This window comes from Onychomys torridus, chromosome 14 (genome assembly GCF_903995425.1).
Source record: "Onychomys torridus chromosome 14, mOncTor1.1, whole genome shotgun sequence".
NCBI lineage: Eukaryota > Metazoa > Chordata > Mammalia > Rodentia > Cricetidae > Onychomys > Onychomys torridus.
The window spans coordinates 40,843,559-40,862,444 of record NC_050456.1 but is presented as its reverse complement, the minus strand read 5'-3'; the positions used below and the strand labels follow the sequence as shown (position 1 = coordinate 40,862,444).

At 45.4% G+C, this 18,886-nt stretch overlaps 1 protein-coding gene across 1 annotated transcript in view; it reads left to right on the top strand.

The window, feature by feature from the left end:
* The window catches only part of Rtn1 (reticulon 1), a 221,400-nt gene that overhangs the window by 114,699 nt on the left and 87,815 nt on the right, over nucleotides 1–18,886 (top strand). The window contains exon 3 of the mRNA XM_036206318.1: nucleotides 7,335–8,099. Coding sequence (XP_036062211.1) covers nucleotides 7,335–8,099 — 765 coding nt within the window. The remainder of the gene's footprint in view (nucleotides 1–7,334; nucleotides 8,100–18,886) is intronic.

Sequence of the window (18,886 nt, the reverse complement as noted above, 5' to 3'; positions counted from 1 at the left end):
TCTTCTCCCATGATCCACCGGGTCTCTTGGAGGCATTATGGGGAGAGGACCTTAGCTGGGTGACCTTGGGCAGGACATGTAGCATGCCCAATCCAGGCTCTGCATCTGTGACACAGACGGGTTGGAGTGGGAGGGGCTTAGGCTCCTTTAGGGGCGGAGCAGGCAGGAAAAGGAAATCTCAGAGCTGGAGGATCCTTCCCGCTCCCTTCAATCCCAGCACCATCTCATTACTCTCTTTCGTTCCTTGGAGGTCTAGCTGCAATTGTATATTTGAAACTGAAAAATAGTTTTGATTAAAATAGGAATTCCTAGAGTCTAGGGAGAGAGTTCAGTAAGTAAAGGTACCTAAACATTGACATGAGGACCCGAACCCAATCCTTAGCACCCAGGTAGATGAAGATAGGTCTCAGAATCCTCTACTGGAGAAGCTGAGACGGGAGGATCCCTGGAGCTGCTGGTCAGCCAGTCCTACTGAACCTGGGAGCCGGAGGTCTCAGCGAGAAACATCTCAGGAAAAAGCAAAGCAAGGTGGATGGGATGGCTTCGGAGGGACACCTGAGGTTGTCCCCTGGCCTCTACACATGACACAGACATGCACTCTGACAGAGCCTGTATACACACACACACACACACACACACACACACACACACACACACATACACAGAGACAGAGAGAGACAGAGAGATACAGAGAGAGAAAGAGACAGAGACAGAGAGAGACAGACAGACAGACAGACAGAGACAGAGTTTAGCTCATGGGCCTGGTCCAGCTCCTGCTTGTCCTAGGAGACCATACTATGGTGGCTATTTGTTGCTCTTCATCTAGGGGTGGGACCTGTTGACCCCCCATCCTTGTTGGCATGTAGATGTAGACTGGTGGTGCCATTACACAGGTCTTGTTTAGGCAGCCATATAGCTGAGATTTTATAGTTGCAACTTCCCTGTCACATCTAGAAGATAGTATCTAACAGTACCTGTCCTGGTCTTCTGGATTTTATAATATTTCTGCTGAATCATCCATGATGTTCCCCAAGTCTTAAGTGTAGGAGTTGAATTGAAGACATATTAACTGGGGCTTGGACCCCATGGTAACTTATTCTCTGTATTTTGGACCAGTTGTGGATCTCTATACAAGCCTCCATCTGCTGCTTTGGTGAGGGGTGAGAGCATCACTTAAACGTGGATATAAGGATAAGTAGTTAGAATACAGTTAGAAACTATATTAATTTAGGAAGGTATCAGTGGCATATAAATGGATGTTTCCTGTCCCTACCACCCAGTCCCAAATAATTACCCAGATGCTTATATTAATTACAAATGATTTGCTGATAGCTCAGGCTTATTACTAACTAGCTCTTACATTTTAAGTTAACCCATATTCCTTATTAACACTCTGCCATGTGGTGGTACCTTCATTAGCATGGCATGTTCATCTCTTGTTCTCTCTGCATCTAGCTAGCGACTCTCTACTCCATCCTTCCTTATCCCGTCATGCTCAGTTTGGCTCTCCTGCCTCACTTTATCCTGTCCAGCTATTGGCCAGTCAGCTTGTTTATTAAACCAATCACAGTGATATATATACACACAATGTACAGAAAGATTATTCCACAGCAGTGGCAGATTCATAAGCAAGGTTTATTCAAGAAAAAGAGGCTTGACTGCTAGGATCGATGGCCTTCCTAGCCATGAGCAGATAACTGGGTTTACAGGCATACATTCCCTCCTATGAAGCAGGCCTGTAAGTTCGATTTGGACAGCTTTTGGTTACCTCCAAGATCTAAGTGTCACAACCGCACCTTTGGAGGCAGCTTCCTATGCTGGCCATCGTTATGGTTTTGTAGCCTTAAAGCTGAGGAGAACTGTTGGTTGCTGTTCGTCCCTGTCAGCTTGCATAGTGCCATTGGATACTGTGAGAGCTAGTCTTCGGGGAGGCAGCTGCTTGGTCAATTCCTGCTCAAATTACTCTAACGCTTGGTCAGAAGTTTGTGGTATCTCCAGCAATAAGTTCTTATCTATTGTCCTGTGTTTTTGCTTGCTACCAACCTGTCTGGAGAAACAACCCTAGCTGTTAGAGTCACGGGCAAAGCTACATAATGCGGTGTCTGAGTTTCATCCAGGCCTTCTACTAAGTTATAATTGCTGAGGACAGCCTCAGATAGGAACTGTGGTTAAGAAACACAGTTCTGGGCTCAGAAATAGCTCAGTGAGTAAAGTGCCTGCCATGCAAGCATGAGGACCAAGGTTCAGAACCCTACACATGCATAGACGTGAGCTGGGTGGGTATGTTGGCCCACCGCTAATCACAGTGCTTGGGGAAAGGAGACGTGGAATTACCAGAATATACTGTCTAGACTAGATGAATCGGCAAGCTCTGTGTTCCAGTGAGAAACCCTGGCATCATCATGCATAGAGATGGATGCCCAACATCAATCTTTAACCTCTACATGCACACACACACACACACACACACACACACACACACAAACAAACATGTATGAACATAACACAATGATGATGATGATGATGATGATGATGATGATGATGATAAACCGTTGTCCTGACATTTTGAAGTATCTCTCTCGGGAATGTTCTTTCAGCCTTCTGTATACCAGGCACTGAAAAGGCTGCCAGGGTAGTGAATACATATTCCTTGGCTCTCCTTTCTTTCTGTGACACTTAGGTCTATGGTCACTGAGGGTGGGATGGAGGATAGTGGGGAAACAGACTCATCACACCATCCCCAAGGCTGCAGCTGTGCAGAATGAGTAGATACCCACTCATCTCCTGCAGGATGCAGCAACAGGCCAGCTGTCACAGTGTGGGCTCCTAGGAATGCTGGACAAGAGGAACTGAGCCCGTCCCACCAGCTCAAGTGATCAGGAGCTTTTACCATAAAAAAAAAAGTAGAGGGAGATGTGCCATAGGAATGGAAGACACATCCCATGCAAACTCCCTAACCCCCATCGTCCTTTGGACCAGCTTGTTGACCTCATGCTTCTATGCTGTGGCATCCTTGCCCATGGACTCACCCAGCCCCAACCTTTCTGAGTGACTGTTGACGTCTTTCTCTTATTCACATAAATTGGACCCTATGGCTCCTTATTTCTCTCTCCTCAGTGTAGCGAGTCTTTCTCTGTCCCATCAGCCAGCTCCCAAATAATGACACAGAGACTCACTAGTTGTGGAAGTTCAGCCACAGCTTAGGCTTGTTTTTAACTAGCTCTTATAACTTAAGTTAATCATTTCTATTAATCTACATTCTGTCAAATACCACTCATCCTGCTTCATCCATGTCTTCTGGTGTCACTCATGCACCTAAATTTATCTCCTCTTCCTCTCCCAGGAAATCCTACCTATACCTCCTGCCTAGCTATTGGCCATTCAGCTTTTTATTACACTAATCACAGCAAATACATCTTTACACAGTGTGCAAATATCCCACAACACCTCAGTGTTTCTTGAATTTTCTTTTTCTGTGCTGTGGTTGTAAGCCCCTCGAGTCACAGGAGTGGCCAGGCCCCTCCCCCAAGGACCTCCAACTGCCAGGTTCCACCCACAGAATACTCGAACTGCCCTAACTGCTGAACCATGTCTCCATCCTACAGAGTAAAAAGTCCAATCTCTAGACATGAAATCCCACCAATCTCCACCCGGCAAAGCTCCACCCTGAAAAGTTCTACCCCTTCCCAAGAAACTCTAGATAAGTCCTGTATCCTGCTCAGTTTGGTGCTATTTCTCACCCAAGTAGAAGCAGCCATCCTCCTGGATTTTTCCCTCTTAATAAATCTCTTGTGTAAGGTTTGTTGTGTGGTATGACTTTGTGTTATTCCTTGGCTTCCAGCTGCCAGGATACCTTTCTATCCAAGCTGCATACTTATAGTGGTCCCCTAAACTCATTAGTTGTCCCAATTTTTACCCTGAGCTACTGCACTGTCCCTTTAGCAGATCATTCTGTTTTCACTCTTGAACTTACTCCAGCATCCACAATACCATTAAGATCATGACTCAAACCACTTTCTGGGGCCAGTGGCCCACTCTCCTTTCCAGACTCATCATCCAGATCTTTCCCTGCAATACTTCAACTGAAGTTTTGACCCAACCACTTCCTGCCTTATATACACGTCTTTGCTATGATTAGACTTACTTTGCTCGTGGTCTAGTCTGTTGTGACTCAGGTAGTTCCATTAGCGGAGACCAAATTCAAGCCTCCTTCCATCTCATTTTGCTTAAAAAAAAAAAGAAAACATTTTCCCTCAGCCACCAAAACCGTGCATTGCCATGGTTTTTGTATGTTGTGGTCCATCACCTCATTTTAGAGTATTTTTGTTAACCCCAAAGAAATCCTGGACATTGTTTGGTTGCTTTTGAATTTTCTCATTCCCTGAAACCACCACCCTACATTCTACCTCTATGAATTTACTTATTCTAAACATTTTATATAATGGAACATTATAATAACACAGTTCATCATGACTTATTTCACTTAGCACACTAACTTGAGGTATGTTTTATCTTGCATCTGTATTTTTCCCCTGTTTTTCTTGTTTTTTCCCCCTTTTTTTGAGGCCAAAGAATATTCCACTGTAAGAGCATATCACATTTAATTTATCCACTTCTTAGCTGAGGGATATTGGGCTGTAACTAACTCTTATTTAGACTGTTTTATCTAAAATAAAGGTTTTGTGTAGAACGAGGCAGGGGTCTAGCTTCATTCTTTTTCATGTGATTGTCCAACCACCTTTCCTCCCTTAATTTCCAAACTATGGCTAGTTCCATCTCAGGTTTTACTTCCTTTTGAAACAGGGATATCATGGGGAACACGAAATAAAGCATTTGAAACAGAAAAACACAAGTTTAGATTCAAGCCAAGTCATTTCTGCCAGGACACCAGCAACACACTCAGAGGTGGTAACTGAAGAGACAGAGACAGTGTTGTTTACATGGGTGTAGAGATGTTAAGAGAACCAATAGATAATGATGAAACTTCAGTGCTAGGGAGCCTCACTATCCCTGGACCTAGCAGAGAAGGAAGAGAGGATTCTAGAAACCCACTAAGGACTAGAGCTTCAGAAGACACGGTGAGTTAGGAACACTGCAACATCTCCCTTCTTTCAGCCTTTTCTATTGGCTGAAATAGCCAGAAACCAGTGTGGAAAGCATCCTGGACAATATATAGAATAAATACAAATGATAGGCCTGGACCAAAGTGGACAGAGAGAGGAACACGAGGGTAACAATATAGACCGTTGCTTAGGCTACTGCCTAGGCTCCATGTGTAAAGTGCCTGTCACCCAGCGGATGCTCACAGGTGGGGCTGTGCTCATGCCTCCACTGTGCTCTGAAGGCACAGACCGTGTCTTCATTGACACCCTTGACCCTCCCCTCCCCGCTTAGAAAAGAGCCAATCACGTGGCTTACTAAAGAGAGCTAGCCATTGTGGACGTGGTTTGAGATGATACTACGATAAGAATTGCCAAAAACTTTGAGAGAATGAGGCAGTTGTTTTGCTTTTTTTAAATTTCATTTTTGAGATTAGTATAATTGCAACATTTCTCCTTTCCCCTTTCTCCCTCAAAACTCCCATATACCCCTTCCTACTCTCCTTCAGATTCATGACCCCCTTTTAACTAATTCTTATTGTTTACATACATGTCTACCCATAGATATATTCCTAAGTATAACCTGTTCAGACCGTATAATGTTAGTTGTATGTTTTCAGGAGAAGCAGTTGTTTGTAAGACACTTAAAACACACATAACGTCATTTCTCTGCTCCGATGACTGCTTTCTCTACCCAGGTTAAAAACCTCTTGAGCTCTGACACATCCCCATCTCTACCTCTTCTGTCACACTCCCCTTATTTACAAGTCCTTTCAGACATCATGGTCTCTCCAGATCGATGTGGCTCCCACCTCCAGGCCTTTACCCTGTTTGGCACACTTTTCCTTTGGAAATCAAGTGTTAAATCCAGGTCCGCCTCTCACAGAGGCCTCGTCTGACCTCCCTATTGAAAGCGGAACCCTCGTCCCGCCCTGTCCAGAACGACTCACTCCCTTGCCTGACTCTGATTCTCTCCTTCACAGCACTTGTTATCATCTAGTGTGCTATGCACTTCACTTATTTTCACACATACTGTTTGTGCATCATGATCCCTTGCCCTGAGGTAATAAGCAGCGGCAAAAGTCCTTGCTTAATAGATGGATGAGGTATAGGGTAAAGATGTCCTGTCTTACAGAGCATTTAAAAACCCTAAAATATTTTTCAGGTTCTCACAGAATCCTAGAGCCACAGATGGCATAGTCACAGCAATTCTGCTCCTCTTGTCTCCCCAGAACCCCACAGTGACCCCAATGTTTTGCCGGAAGCTTTGAACAGTTAGTTCTTGCCACATAGGGTCTGGAGATGGCTGTTTAAGACACCGGGAATAAAGGCCTGCCTGCTCTGTGGCAAGACAGTAGCAAACTCCTGAACACTGATGTCATGGTGATCCCAGCAGCCAAGCTCAGCAGGGTTGCCAGTGTGGCCTCCAGGCCATCTGGAGGAACATCAGGCTGAGAGCAGACACTTGCCCTAGGGACGGGGGTGACTCTAGGTTGATGTGATTTCAGGAGCGGGTGAGGGAGAAACACAACAGTGAGCTGCCATGGTTACAGTCCCATGAGATGGCAGAGCTGATAATCCTCAAGATCCACGTTGGGGGGCGAGGGGGTGGGGAATGGGCAAAATCTTTGAGTTTTAGGCTTTAAAAGTAAAAACATTCTTATGGAAAATGTAAAGCTCAGAAGTCTATCCAAGCTGGTCTTCTCTTATTAACGGAGAAAGCATGAGCAGCCATGGGCACAGAGGGAAGAATAACTTTCTTATTTCTTGATGTTGGTGAACTCAATTAGGGATATGTATCCATTTGATTATCTGATGAAATCTCCAAAGCTGAGAAACTCTCTCCCCCCCACTCCTCCACCCCCCGCCCTGTCCCCCAGGAATCAGAAATTAAAACTTCTAGAATCTGGTGCATCCAAACAGACAAATACAGCCAAGATTCTGTTGCTAAGAAATGACAGGGTCATTTTTTTTAAATAAAAAGCTGATTATGATGGATAGGTACGTAAAACACTGATTAATTGGGCTACAACAGTAATTAGCCTTAGCTTAGGTGGCCTGTCTTTCCAGCAAAGCCCTGGAAACAGACTATTTCTGTACTAATGAGATGTGTGTTTCTCAAGCAACGACAAAACATCACCCCTAATGGAATTTTGTTTTATTTCTTTTCTCTCTGTCCATCTGTCTGTCCGTGTGTGTGCTTCTCTGGCTCTTCTTCGCTCTGTGGGACGACAGAACCATCTGTTGCAGAGTCCCAGGGGAAAGGCAGTGTCTCCGAGGACGAGTTGATCGCTGCCATTAAAGAAGCGAAGGGGTTGTCGTATGAGACCACCGAGAGTCCAAGGCCGGCGGGCCAGGTGGCCGACAGACCCAAAGCCAAGGCCAGGTCCGGGCTGCCCACCATCCCCAGTCCCCTGGACCACGAGGCCAGCAGTGCGGAGTCCGGAGACTCGGAAATTGAGCTGGTGTCTGAGGACCCCATGGCCTCCGAGGATGCTCTGCCCTCGGGCTACGTGAGCTTCGGCCACGTGTCGGGCCCGCCCCCCTCTCCAGCCTCGCCGTCCATCCAGTACAGCATCCTGCGGGAGGAGCGCGAGGCCGAGCTGGACAGCGAGCTCATCATCGAGTCCTGCGACGCCTCCTCGGCCTCAGAGGAGAGCCCCAAGCGCGAGCAGGACTCGCCCCCGATGAAGCCCGGCGCCCTGGACGCCATCCGGGAGGAGACCAGCACTCGGGCCGCCGCCGAAGAGCGGGCGCCCAGCCGCCAGGGCCCTGCGGAGGAGCCCAGCCCGGTGATCAGCTTCACCCCTGCCGCCCTCCCATCCCGCCCGGAGCCGTCGTCGGGAGACGGAGCCCCGGCCCCCGAGCCGCCCACGTCACAGCAGCAGAAGCCTAAGGAGGAAGCTGAGAGTTCCAGCCAAAGCCCGGCGGCCACCGAGGGTCCCGAGCCGCTTGGTCCCAGCCTCCTGCCCCTTCCGCCCTTCTTCAATAAGCAAAAAGGTAATGGGGCAGCTTTTCTGGTCCATCCAGGGTTGTCCCGCCAGAGTCCTCCCGGGGTGCCCCGAGGTATCCGCAGGGAAGCTGAAGCTGTGACCAGGACCGGGACACAGCTGGCAGAAGAGTGGGCATGGGAGGGAAAAAGAGGCTTGACTCACAGGGGAAGAGACCGCAGGGGCACTGGACCTCTGGCCCCAAGCCCCAATCACGAAGGGTTTTGTGTGCTCCTGGGACCTGAACTGGTGACCCGACTCTTCATTTCAGGGCGGGCTTCTCTGTGGAAAAGGAAAACTTTGCTTGGAACCTTCCAGGCTTGTTTCCGGTTTCTACCTATTTAAAATGAGGCGTGGCTAGAGATCCCTTTTCATGCCTAAACCTGCTTTTAGCTCAGTTTTGCCTAAATGGAGCTTGGCTCCATTCTGTCTTACACCCAAGAGGGGGAGAGATTTGTTTTATAAGTTCCAGATAATCAGCAAAGACAGGGACCAAAATTGCTTCCACATAGCACTCGGGAGGCAGAGGCAGGTGGATCTCTGTGAGTTCGAGGCCAGCCTGGTCTACAGAGCGAGAGATCCAGGACAGGTTCCAAAGCTACACAGAGAAACCCTGTCTCAAAAAAAAACAAAACAAAACAAAACAAAACAAAACAAAACAAAACAAAAAAATTGCTTCCACAGTTTCTCCGTCCCCTAGCAGCAGCTAACATGACTCAATAATTTTTAAAGTTGCTTATAATTTAGAATTCTTTTACTCTATCCGTTAGGGTCTCCCTCTGAGAAAGTCTCCAAATGAGAGAAGTCGATATTTTATCATCCAGACTTCATGGGCATAAAGAAGATTCTTCCGCCGTTTGGTGTTGCCCACCGAGCCTGGCTGTAGATTCATGATGGATTTCAGGGCTAAAAGAACCAGACGAATCCATGAGGCACTGCTTCCTCTCAAGGCACACCTGCACTCCAGGTCCACGCCTACCCATCTTCTCTACTGTTGGCTTCTTTACAGGCATTTTGTCCTCTGAAGATAAATGATTTCAAAGGCATACCCTCTTGGCCGTGCCTTTGCTAACCTAACGTGTTTCATACAAAAATAGAGAACAAAATCTTTCTTATTATAGATTGGAAGCCAACACATGAAACAGAATTATCCTATTAGAATGGGGGGATGAAAGAAAAAGATAACCATATTACATGGTGGCCAAGATAAAGGGTAGTTGTTGCAATTTTAGGGATCAACCCGTGGCCACCGAGTAAATGTCCCAGCCTGTTGACTATTGATTAGCCAAATAACTATCTCCAGAATATTCAGGATATTATGTGTGGGCAAGGAGAGGATATTTGAAGTCAAATGTAAGACTAAGAATGGGCACTGTTTGGTGATGGTTGAAACTAATTTAACTTAATTTCCCACCACTCTGCCTGGGATAGCGAAGAGCCCCGTGGCTTGCAGGAGCTGTGGGCAACAGCATTGACAGGAACAGCTTCAGTCTCCTTCAGGGGTCTGGAACTAGAACCATGCCGCCTGTGTTCACATCATGAAACATGTAACAGGCACAGCTCCACTTGAGTCCCCCAGAGTTACAAAACAGTCACTACGAGCACAATGCTATTTAAACATGTTTGTCTCCCCAAATAAGTGAGTCTGAGGCCTGAAGAGAAAGGTGATATTCGCGGCCCATTTCTTTCCCTGGGAAATCTGGGAGACAAGCAGCTGGGGCTGACTTACCAGACAGCTGCTGAAGACCTGTAAAAGCAGGAGTTCTGAATGCCGGGGCTCAGTGCACTTTTACGACCAATTCGGTGTCATTAAGACCTCCACACAAGTTGCCCCATACAGCTTAGACCTTCTGTTGCCAAGTTTAGACACTAAAGAGAAGAGAGCGGCAGTCTGTTCAAAAGATTGAGGGGTACCAGGGTGAGTAACCTCTGCTCTCTTCTGCACTGAGGAGTCCTTTGAAATCTAGTCTCCCACTGAAATTCACTGCTCAGTTGTACCATGTGAAAAGACCACTCTGGAGAAGCTAAGCCCTGGAGGCCTGGGTGGGTGAGTCATAACCACCAGAAGGTGATTTGGGCTTTGAGGTTCCCTCTGGTCTTAGCAGCTCCATTTCAGCAGGTGAGAAAGCATGTGTGCTGCCAAGCTTCCCCTGGGCTCTTCTTAATCACTGTCGCTAGCCAGGAGGCTGATACTTAAGCCAAGCGTGACCGCCCTGAACTGTGGGGCTTTGTGGTTTTCCTGCGCATGTTCAATGAAACGTGAGGAACATAAGTATGTAGGTTTATGTGTCGCAGGTAGGCTTCCTCGGAGCTGTCTCATAGACACTGACTTGGAAACATTTAGAACAAGCCTCAGCTATCTGATGGTGTCGTGGTGTGTGACCCAGGGGCACCAGGCTTCGTGGTCCCAGGCCTGTGATTTAGAACTTTCTCATCTTCAAAGTCCTCTGCAGCTATGGAGCTGGAGATAAAATATTATTCTTTGTTTGCATCTTACCCCCCCCCCCCCCGCCCTGTGCAGTCCCGCCCTCCTGGCGTTCTGTGTTCTTCCCTTCCACACCTCCAGAACAGACTGTTAGTGCCCTCAGACTCCAAAGGGGGAGATCCATTTCCACTTCTGCAAGGTTACCTCAACTCTCAGGAACGTGCAAATGAAAGACTAATTTTACAAATGCTCAGTAAAACCTTTAACACCCAAAGTGACCCATGAGGATCGGTGAGTTCTGAGTTACAGCAGTTAGCTGTCCCAGTCCCACCAAGGCTAGTCTGAAAAGCACAGTTACTCCCTGCTTGCCAAACCCGTAGCCTCAAGTCTGTCTAATTTTTCTTGTCCTCGATGGTAATTTAATGGCACAATCCTGATCAATCTCTAAAATAGTGTATTAAAAAACTATTTTCAATTTTAAAAAGGAAATAAATCAGAAAAAAAAAAAAAACAGCAACAACAAAAACAAGCAAACCAACAAACCAAAACCTGCTTAAGGGGCTGGAAAGATGGCTGAGCAGTTAAGAGCACTTACTGCTCACTTCCCAGCACCTAGGTTGCATGGCTTACAAGCCCCTGTAACTCCAGCTGCGGGAGACCTAACGCCCTCCTCTGGCCTCCGAGGGCATTGTAGTCTCATGCACACATCCACATATATACATATAATTAAAAAATAAAGTTATAAAAAGCAAAATATTGGCTAAGAAAATAATGAATGATTTTCTGAGTCTTTATTAAATGAGTGATGTAATATTGTCCATAATGTTTCATTAAGTTTAATTGATTACTCTTATTTTTTCTGAGGCAGGATGTCACCAAGTTGCCCAGGGTGGACTTAAACTGACTCTGCAATCCAGGCAGACTTTGAACTTGCAATTCTCCTGCCTCATGCTCCCAGGTCTCTGAGAATACAGGTCTGCACTACCAGGCCCAGCTGTATACCATTTCCTGGAACAGTAAACCAAAGGGAGCCTATGAGCTCATCTGGAGATCCTTCACTCCCTCCCAGAGCCTTTTCCCCTCTTATGCACTGACTTTCTCCTTCCTGCTTCTCCTCTTACTTGTCAGCCTCTTTTCCAGTCTTGTATTGCCCTTTTACTACTGCTGAGGTGTTCCAGGCCTTGGTTTTCTTTCCTCTTCAGGTCATCAATCCCAGGGCTAACCTCCGCCGTGGACTTTCAGCTAATGGGTTTTATGTGGTAACTGCCCAGTCTCTTGCTTTGGAGAAATCTTCTCTTTTGAGCTTCACATCCATTTCCTCACTGTGACTGGGCAACTTGTAGACTCCCCATATTTATTACACCCTTGTTATCTGCCAGAATTTTCCCGTTTCTTCTCTTTTCCCTTCCAGAGCGGATGAAGTGATGTTGTTTGACTTCCTCTCATCTTCCATGATTATATCTCATATTTGAAACTTGCTTAAGGCTGGGGTTGCAGCACAGTGGTAGAGAGCTTGTCAGACATTCATAAGGCCTCAGGTCCTATCCAGCTCTGCCAAAAACAAGACTTTAGGAGGATAGTCTCATAACAGCTATTGCAGACTCAAATAGCCACACCCTTTGATACTGCAAAGACTTCATCCCTCTGAAATCCTATAACAGGCAGATGTATGTGTTATAAAATACATATCAGATCCATGGGAAAATATATTTTATTTATCAAACTACACACATGGGAGAATCCTTCACATAGCATTGTTGATAATAATAAAAGTCTTGAGAGGAACATTCCATGGACAGAGGTATGAGCATGCAGTGTGGTTCAAGGGGTTCATGTAATGGCACCGAGTCTGGATCTGAGGAGCGATTTGTCCTGAGGTAAAGCTGAAGGCACTCAGCGCTGACCCAATTGTAAACACTTCGGTGTCTACAGTAGTATTTATCTATAAGACTATTCCCCAAAGGGAGCTGGAGAGATGGCTCAGAGGTTAAGAGCACTGGCTACTCTTCCAGAGGTCCTGAGTTCAATTCCCAGCAACCACATGGTGCCTCACAACTATCTGCAGTGAGATCTGGCGCCCTCTTCTGGCCTGCAGGCAAACATGCAGGCAGAACACTATACTAGATAGATATCTAGATAGATAGATAGATAGATAGATAGATAGATAGATAGATAAATCTTTTAAAAAATACTATCCCCAAAATGATCCAAAATGGCCTTAGTATATGAAAACACCACTAAAACAAGCATACACAAGGTAATAATCAACATATACCTCTAAAAACATATTATGTTTTTAGAGAGAAGCTGCCAGAGCTACCTCTGGCTGGAACAGCTCCTATCCTGTCCCCTGGGGGCAGACCTCTGCAGCCCCTTCCTCTCCATGGGACCAGCTGTGCAGCCTGAGTTTAGAAGGAAACTGTGGCAGAAAAAAGTTTGTCTCTTTCTTGGGGCGGTGTTCACAGGAAGACTACCAGATGGGGGTCTGGTCACATAGACTGGATTTTCACCTGCCAGATGTTGATGGTGATTTTGTTTTCGGTGTCACACAACAGATTGTTTCTGTCCCACAACGTCTGAGAAAGAACCCAAATCAACACGATCCATTTACTTTTCTTCTTGTAGTTCTAAAACTAACAAAGTCATCACACATATTTACTTCTGCGAGATTGCTTTAATAAATCGGGCCCTAAAGATTCTTGGAAAGTCTCTTCCATTCACGGTAGAAATTTCAGCATCAGCTGGAGGCCCGACACTCATCCACTACAGGCGGCTGCTCTGTGTCACTTTTCATCAAGATGGACCAGTCATCTTGATGCAGTCTGGCTCTTATGTCCGTGTGGTCCATGTACCAGTCAGCGTTCTCCAGAGGGGAAGAACAATACAATGAATATGTATTACATAAGGGAATTTATTAGAGTGACATACACCCTAGGCACTGAGTTGTCCAACAATGATTGTCTACACACTGAGGAGGCCGAGACCTGGAGCTACTCAGGTCAAGAGCCTGCCTTCCTCCACTGTCCTGATCTGTCACTGAAGGGGAGGAGGGTTCCTAGAGAGCTGATAGTCAAGTCCTCATGGGACGCCTGAAGAAGCTTGGTTTCAATGCTAGTCACGGCAGCAGGTTAGACACACTGAACAGCAAGAAACAAAAGCAGGCAAGCAAGAAGCCCTGCTCTTCCTTGGACTTCTTCATATTTAGGCTTCTGCTGGAAGATGCTTTCTCTGATAAAAGATCTTCCTAACTAAGTTCATCTTTCCTGGGAATGTCTTCACAGACCCACCCAAAAGAATGTCTCCTGGTTAATTCCAGATCCAATCAAGTTGACAATCATGATGCCCATCACAACCATACAGATACTTAGAGACATCTGGTATCCTGCTGTAGACCATTCTGAGCACCTAAGCTAATTACTTGAGGCTTTTCCCAGTGAAAGAAGATGTTCTCCTTTGAACATCCCTGAAATGAGATTACCAGTAGCCAGCTCCATCTGTTAACTTCTATTTATTGGCTTTTCCTTATGAAGCATACACAAAGTTAACATTGCTCAAATTGCATGTGGATGGATACTTTTAAAATACTGGCTTCAGGGTTCTGGGGGAGATGTCCTTCTCAGCCATGGATAAAATTGCTCCAAATTGAGGTAGACTTTGACATTTATTATTTATAGGACAGTCTCAAATCTTCTTCTCTAGGGCATGGTTCTTGTACTGTTGCAATTTTTCACTGTCAAATCTTGAGATATAATAAGCCCCAACTTATTAGTAAATTTGGCCTGGGCATGGAAGGGATGTGGACTAGCTGCTTAGATGGGTTCAAGTCAGTCTGGAATTTGTCCACGGAAAGAGTTCACCAACAGCAGAGATTTCAATTCTTCCAATAAATCATGACTATCCCTCAAAAAATGACTCCGTCCCTCACACAAACGACCTTCACTTACATGGCTTAGAGGACATAGGTCACACACTTCTAATTTCCAGAGCCAAAAGAGGCTCCAGGGGATTCCCCGCCCCTTTAGAATGCTCACCTCCCTTTCCACTAACATTGAGATACTCAAAGGCACCATCTATACTTCTAGAGATTATCTTTGTGACTGCACAAAACACTCTTGAAATTCGGGCATCACAAATCTTCACTCCAAGATACGCCAGCCATTCGTCTATTCACCTTCGGATTCCACCAACATGGCACACATGTGTAACACAAACAATGTGGTTATAACCAAGGCAGATGTGAATACATTGGTTTTTGGTTTTGTTTTTTGTTTTTTGTTTTTTTTTTTTGTTTTTTTTGGAGTTGGAGTATGGTCTGAGGAGAAGAGCAGACTTTGAAAAGGACCTTCGGAGTGATGTGAGAGAGTACCTGGCCAGTGTGGCATTTACTGACAGATATGAAAGTCAGAGAAGGTCTTAGAAATCACAGGAGTTAATTACAGCAGGAATTGATTAAAGAAAGTTCTAGATGGTAGACAATGCAAATGCCGAAGGCAGACAAGTCCTAGGCATATTCTAGAAATGGAGAAGAAATGACGGCAAAGGCGGTGCCCAGAAAGGGGTTGGTGGGCTGACGGTGCCCTCTTTCTCCCGCTGGGTGCTGACTTAGGTCTTTCCCAGGCATTCTGAGCAGATATGAAAGAGCTTCAAATCAGGAAAAGACATGACTTTGTTGCACTTTTGTATCTTGATGATGTAGGGAGGAAGGTCTGGGGAGGGACAAGTTGGAAGACGGAAGACAATTGGGAAGCTATTGCAGGAGTGAGATGGTGGTGGACAGAGGAAGGACTAGGCCTGAAGAAGGAGAGCAGTGGGTGGATTGGGGCTATTCGGGAGATTGATGTATAGGACTTACTTTGCATCAAAGGGAGATATTGGATCTCCGGAACCTTCTAAGTGATATTTCAGTGTTTGCCAACATGGCAACCACAAACAGACATAAACATATTTACAAGGGAAAGGAAATGCATCTGAAGGTAGATGTTACTTAAGCCATTAGGCCTCCATGTCTGTGTGTGTGTGTGTGTGTGTGTGTGTGTGTGTGTGTGTGAGAGAGAGAGAGAGAGAGAGAGAGAGAGAGAGAGAGTGTGTGTGTGTGTGTGAGAGAGAGAGAGAGAGAGAGAGAGAGAGTGTGTGTGTGTGTGTGTGTGTGTGTGTGTGTGTGTGTTTGTGTGTGTTTGCTATTGGAAAACTGCCCATGGGTGTTACTAACACTTTCCTTATGGCAAAGATCTGGGGGATTATTGCATTTAGATGACCATGACAGTTAGGTGGCTGACGCTGGAGCTAGACTAAGGGTCAGATTTGGCCCCTTGGAATTTAAATGTGGCCCATCATGAAGGAGATGGGGATTACGGATAGGCAAGCCGTCCCTTTAAATAGAGTTATCTAAAAACTTGGGTAGGGCCGGGAAATGACAAGGCTCCAGGATATCTAAAGAACAGTTCAGATATAAATAAAAATGATACTAACGGTATCTCACAGTGTCTACTGCCGTGATAAAACACCCGTGACCAAAAGCAAGTTGGGGAGGAAAGAGTTTATTTCAGCTTACGATTCTCGGGTAACACTTCATTGCTGAGGGAAATCTCAGGGCAGGAACTCAGGTCAGCAACCTGGAGGAAGGACCTGAAGCAGAGGCCATAAAGAAATGCTGCTTATTGGCTTGTTCTTCATGGCTTCTTCAGCCTGTTTTCTTATACCATCCAGGAAAGCCAGCCCAGGGTTGGCACTACCCACAATGAGCTGGGCCCTCCCACATCAATCACTAATCAAGAAAATCCCCCCCCCCCAGACTTGACTACAGACCAATCTTATAGTGGCATTTCTCAATGAAGAGTCCCTCTCTTCAGAAATGTCTAGGCTTATGTCAAGTTGACAAAATCCAGCCAACACAATTGATCCCTTGTTGACTTGACACATAAACACATTATTAACCTGTAACCATTTCTTTCTTGTTCAATCACAAGATTCCATATTAATGTCAATATTTCAATTCAAAACATTCTGACTTTTAAAAGTCCTGTGGTCTTTAGAAATTCAAACACTTTCAAAGTTCAGTCTCTCTAAAACACCCAAAACCCCTTTCAAATTAAAGCCTCTCTAAAATAGCCATAGTCTAAAACTCCAAAGTCTCCAAGTTCAAAAGTCTCTGAACTGTGTGCTCCTGTAAAATAAAATAAAATTAAAAAAAGTTAAATACTTTGTTACTCCAAGAAGTAAAAGCCAGGATCCAGTTACATTCAAATCAAAGCAAAGCAAAAGTCCAACAATGTGTCAGACTTGTGGGCCTCACTGTCATCCAGGCTCCAAAGGGCTTGCCACAGAACACAGCTTGCCTCACGGGCTCAGGCCAGCTCCACTCCACAGCTGCGGCTTCCCTTGGTGGTCTTCCTGTGGTACTGGCATCTCCAAACTGCTGGGGTCTCTGTCACAACTTGGCCATGCTTCCATCAGTAGCCTCTCCAGGGACTCTGCCCCTGCTATGTGGTACCACGATTCAATTCTCTCCATGGCTCTTTCAATCCTGGGACTTTTACTTCAGCTGAGGCAGCACATGCACCAAATGGACTCTCTGACCTTCCATGGTGCTAATCCTCAGTTGCTCTCCATGACCCCTGCATGCCTTCAAAGCAGTACTACCCCGGAGACTCTTACACATTACCACCTTCAGCTGCCAGCATGAAGTGGCCTCGGCTAACTCTGGACCACAGTTAGTGTGTACTGACCCAAACAAAACCCAGAACAACAAAAGATCGAAAAGAGGCTGACAAGTAAGAAGCAGGAAGGAGAAAGTCAGTGCATAAGAGGGGAAAAGGCTCTGGGAGGGAGTGAAGGATCTCCAGGTGAGCTCATAGGCTCCCTTTGGTTTACTGTTCCAGGAAATGGTATACAGCTGGGCCTGGTAGTGCAGACCTGTATTCTCAGAGACCTGGGAGCATGAGGCAGGAGAATTGCAAGTTCAAAGTCTGCCTGGATTGCAGAGTCAGTTTAAGTCCACACTGGGCAACTTGGTGACGTCCTGCCTCAGAAAAAATAAGAGTAATCAATTAAACTCAATGAAACAATATGGACAATATTACATCATTCATATAATAAAGACTCAGAAAATCATTCATTATTTTCTTAGCCAATATTTTGCTTTTTATAACTTTATTTTTTAATATGTATATATGTGGATGTGTGCATGAGACTACAATGCCCTCGGAGGCCAGAGGAGGGCGTTAGATCTCCCGCAGCTGGAGTTACAGGGGCTTGTAAGCCATGCAACCTAGGTGCTGAGAAGTGAGCAGTAAAGTGCTCTTAACTTCTGAGCCATCTTTCCAGCCCCTTAAGCAGGTTGTGGCCTGCTGACCCCAAGGAAGTATTTCCAGAAGATTTTGTTGATAATGCTGGTCTCTCCTTAATCACAGCTAATGCTTGAGGGCTGGGTTTTGCTGAGGGCTTAAATGGTCAGCAGAAGAGATGATTTTACTACCAAGCAAAGACTGCACTACCACTGATAAATAATTCAGTTCTGAGCTGCATATTCTATAAACACAGCTTTCTGGCAGAAACTTCAGGTTTTTACAACTCTTGACTGAGTGCTGAAATCTTACAAGATTTCCTTGAGTGTAAAACATTTGCAAAAACAAAATATAAGTTTCAAAACCAAATTCTTTGACATTCAAACTCAGTGTTGTTTGTCCATCCTTGGCATCTTTAAGAGATTTGACTCTTCATCGAAAATTCCAGAAGAGATCTGCTTCTGTGTTGCTTAGCGGATTGCTAATGTCTGATGCCATCCAGTGGTTGTAACGGAAATATCCAGCTTCTGACTTTAAGCTGATGAAGACCTTCCACAACCTGAGTTTCATAGTTCATTCTCTTGATTGTGATGTAAGAGAAGGTCTTTGAAATGTTCCTGTAGCAGGGCTGTTTATGTGGTGATTGGTCCCTCAATTCACCGTCTGTACATTCCTTGGAATTCACACAAGGACAGAGCTTCCAGAATATTTCTAAATGAGTGTTGTAGCTTTCCAACAGAATTAATGTTAAGTCTCACCATTTGGCTTCTACCCAAACCACATATTACCCTGTGGGCTTTCTGAACTTAATTTCCTACTGATTTGAGGTTTTTGGACTGATACTCTTACATCAGGTTCAAGGCAAGAGTTGAGGTTCAGTCAGTGTTCGGGTGATATTGTAACAGTAGAGAACCCCAGATTCAAAATAAGATCTCTCAACTGCTGTTCGGTTCCCTTTTCTAACTAAGTTAATTTCCTGATAGTTGACCCATCTTTAAGTGAAGCTAAACTCCTTTTTTCTTTTTTCTTTTTTTTTTTTTTCCGTTTTTCAAGACAGGGTTTCTCTGTAGCTTTGGAGCCTGTCCTGGA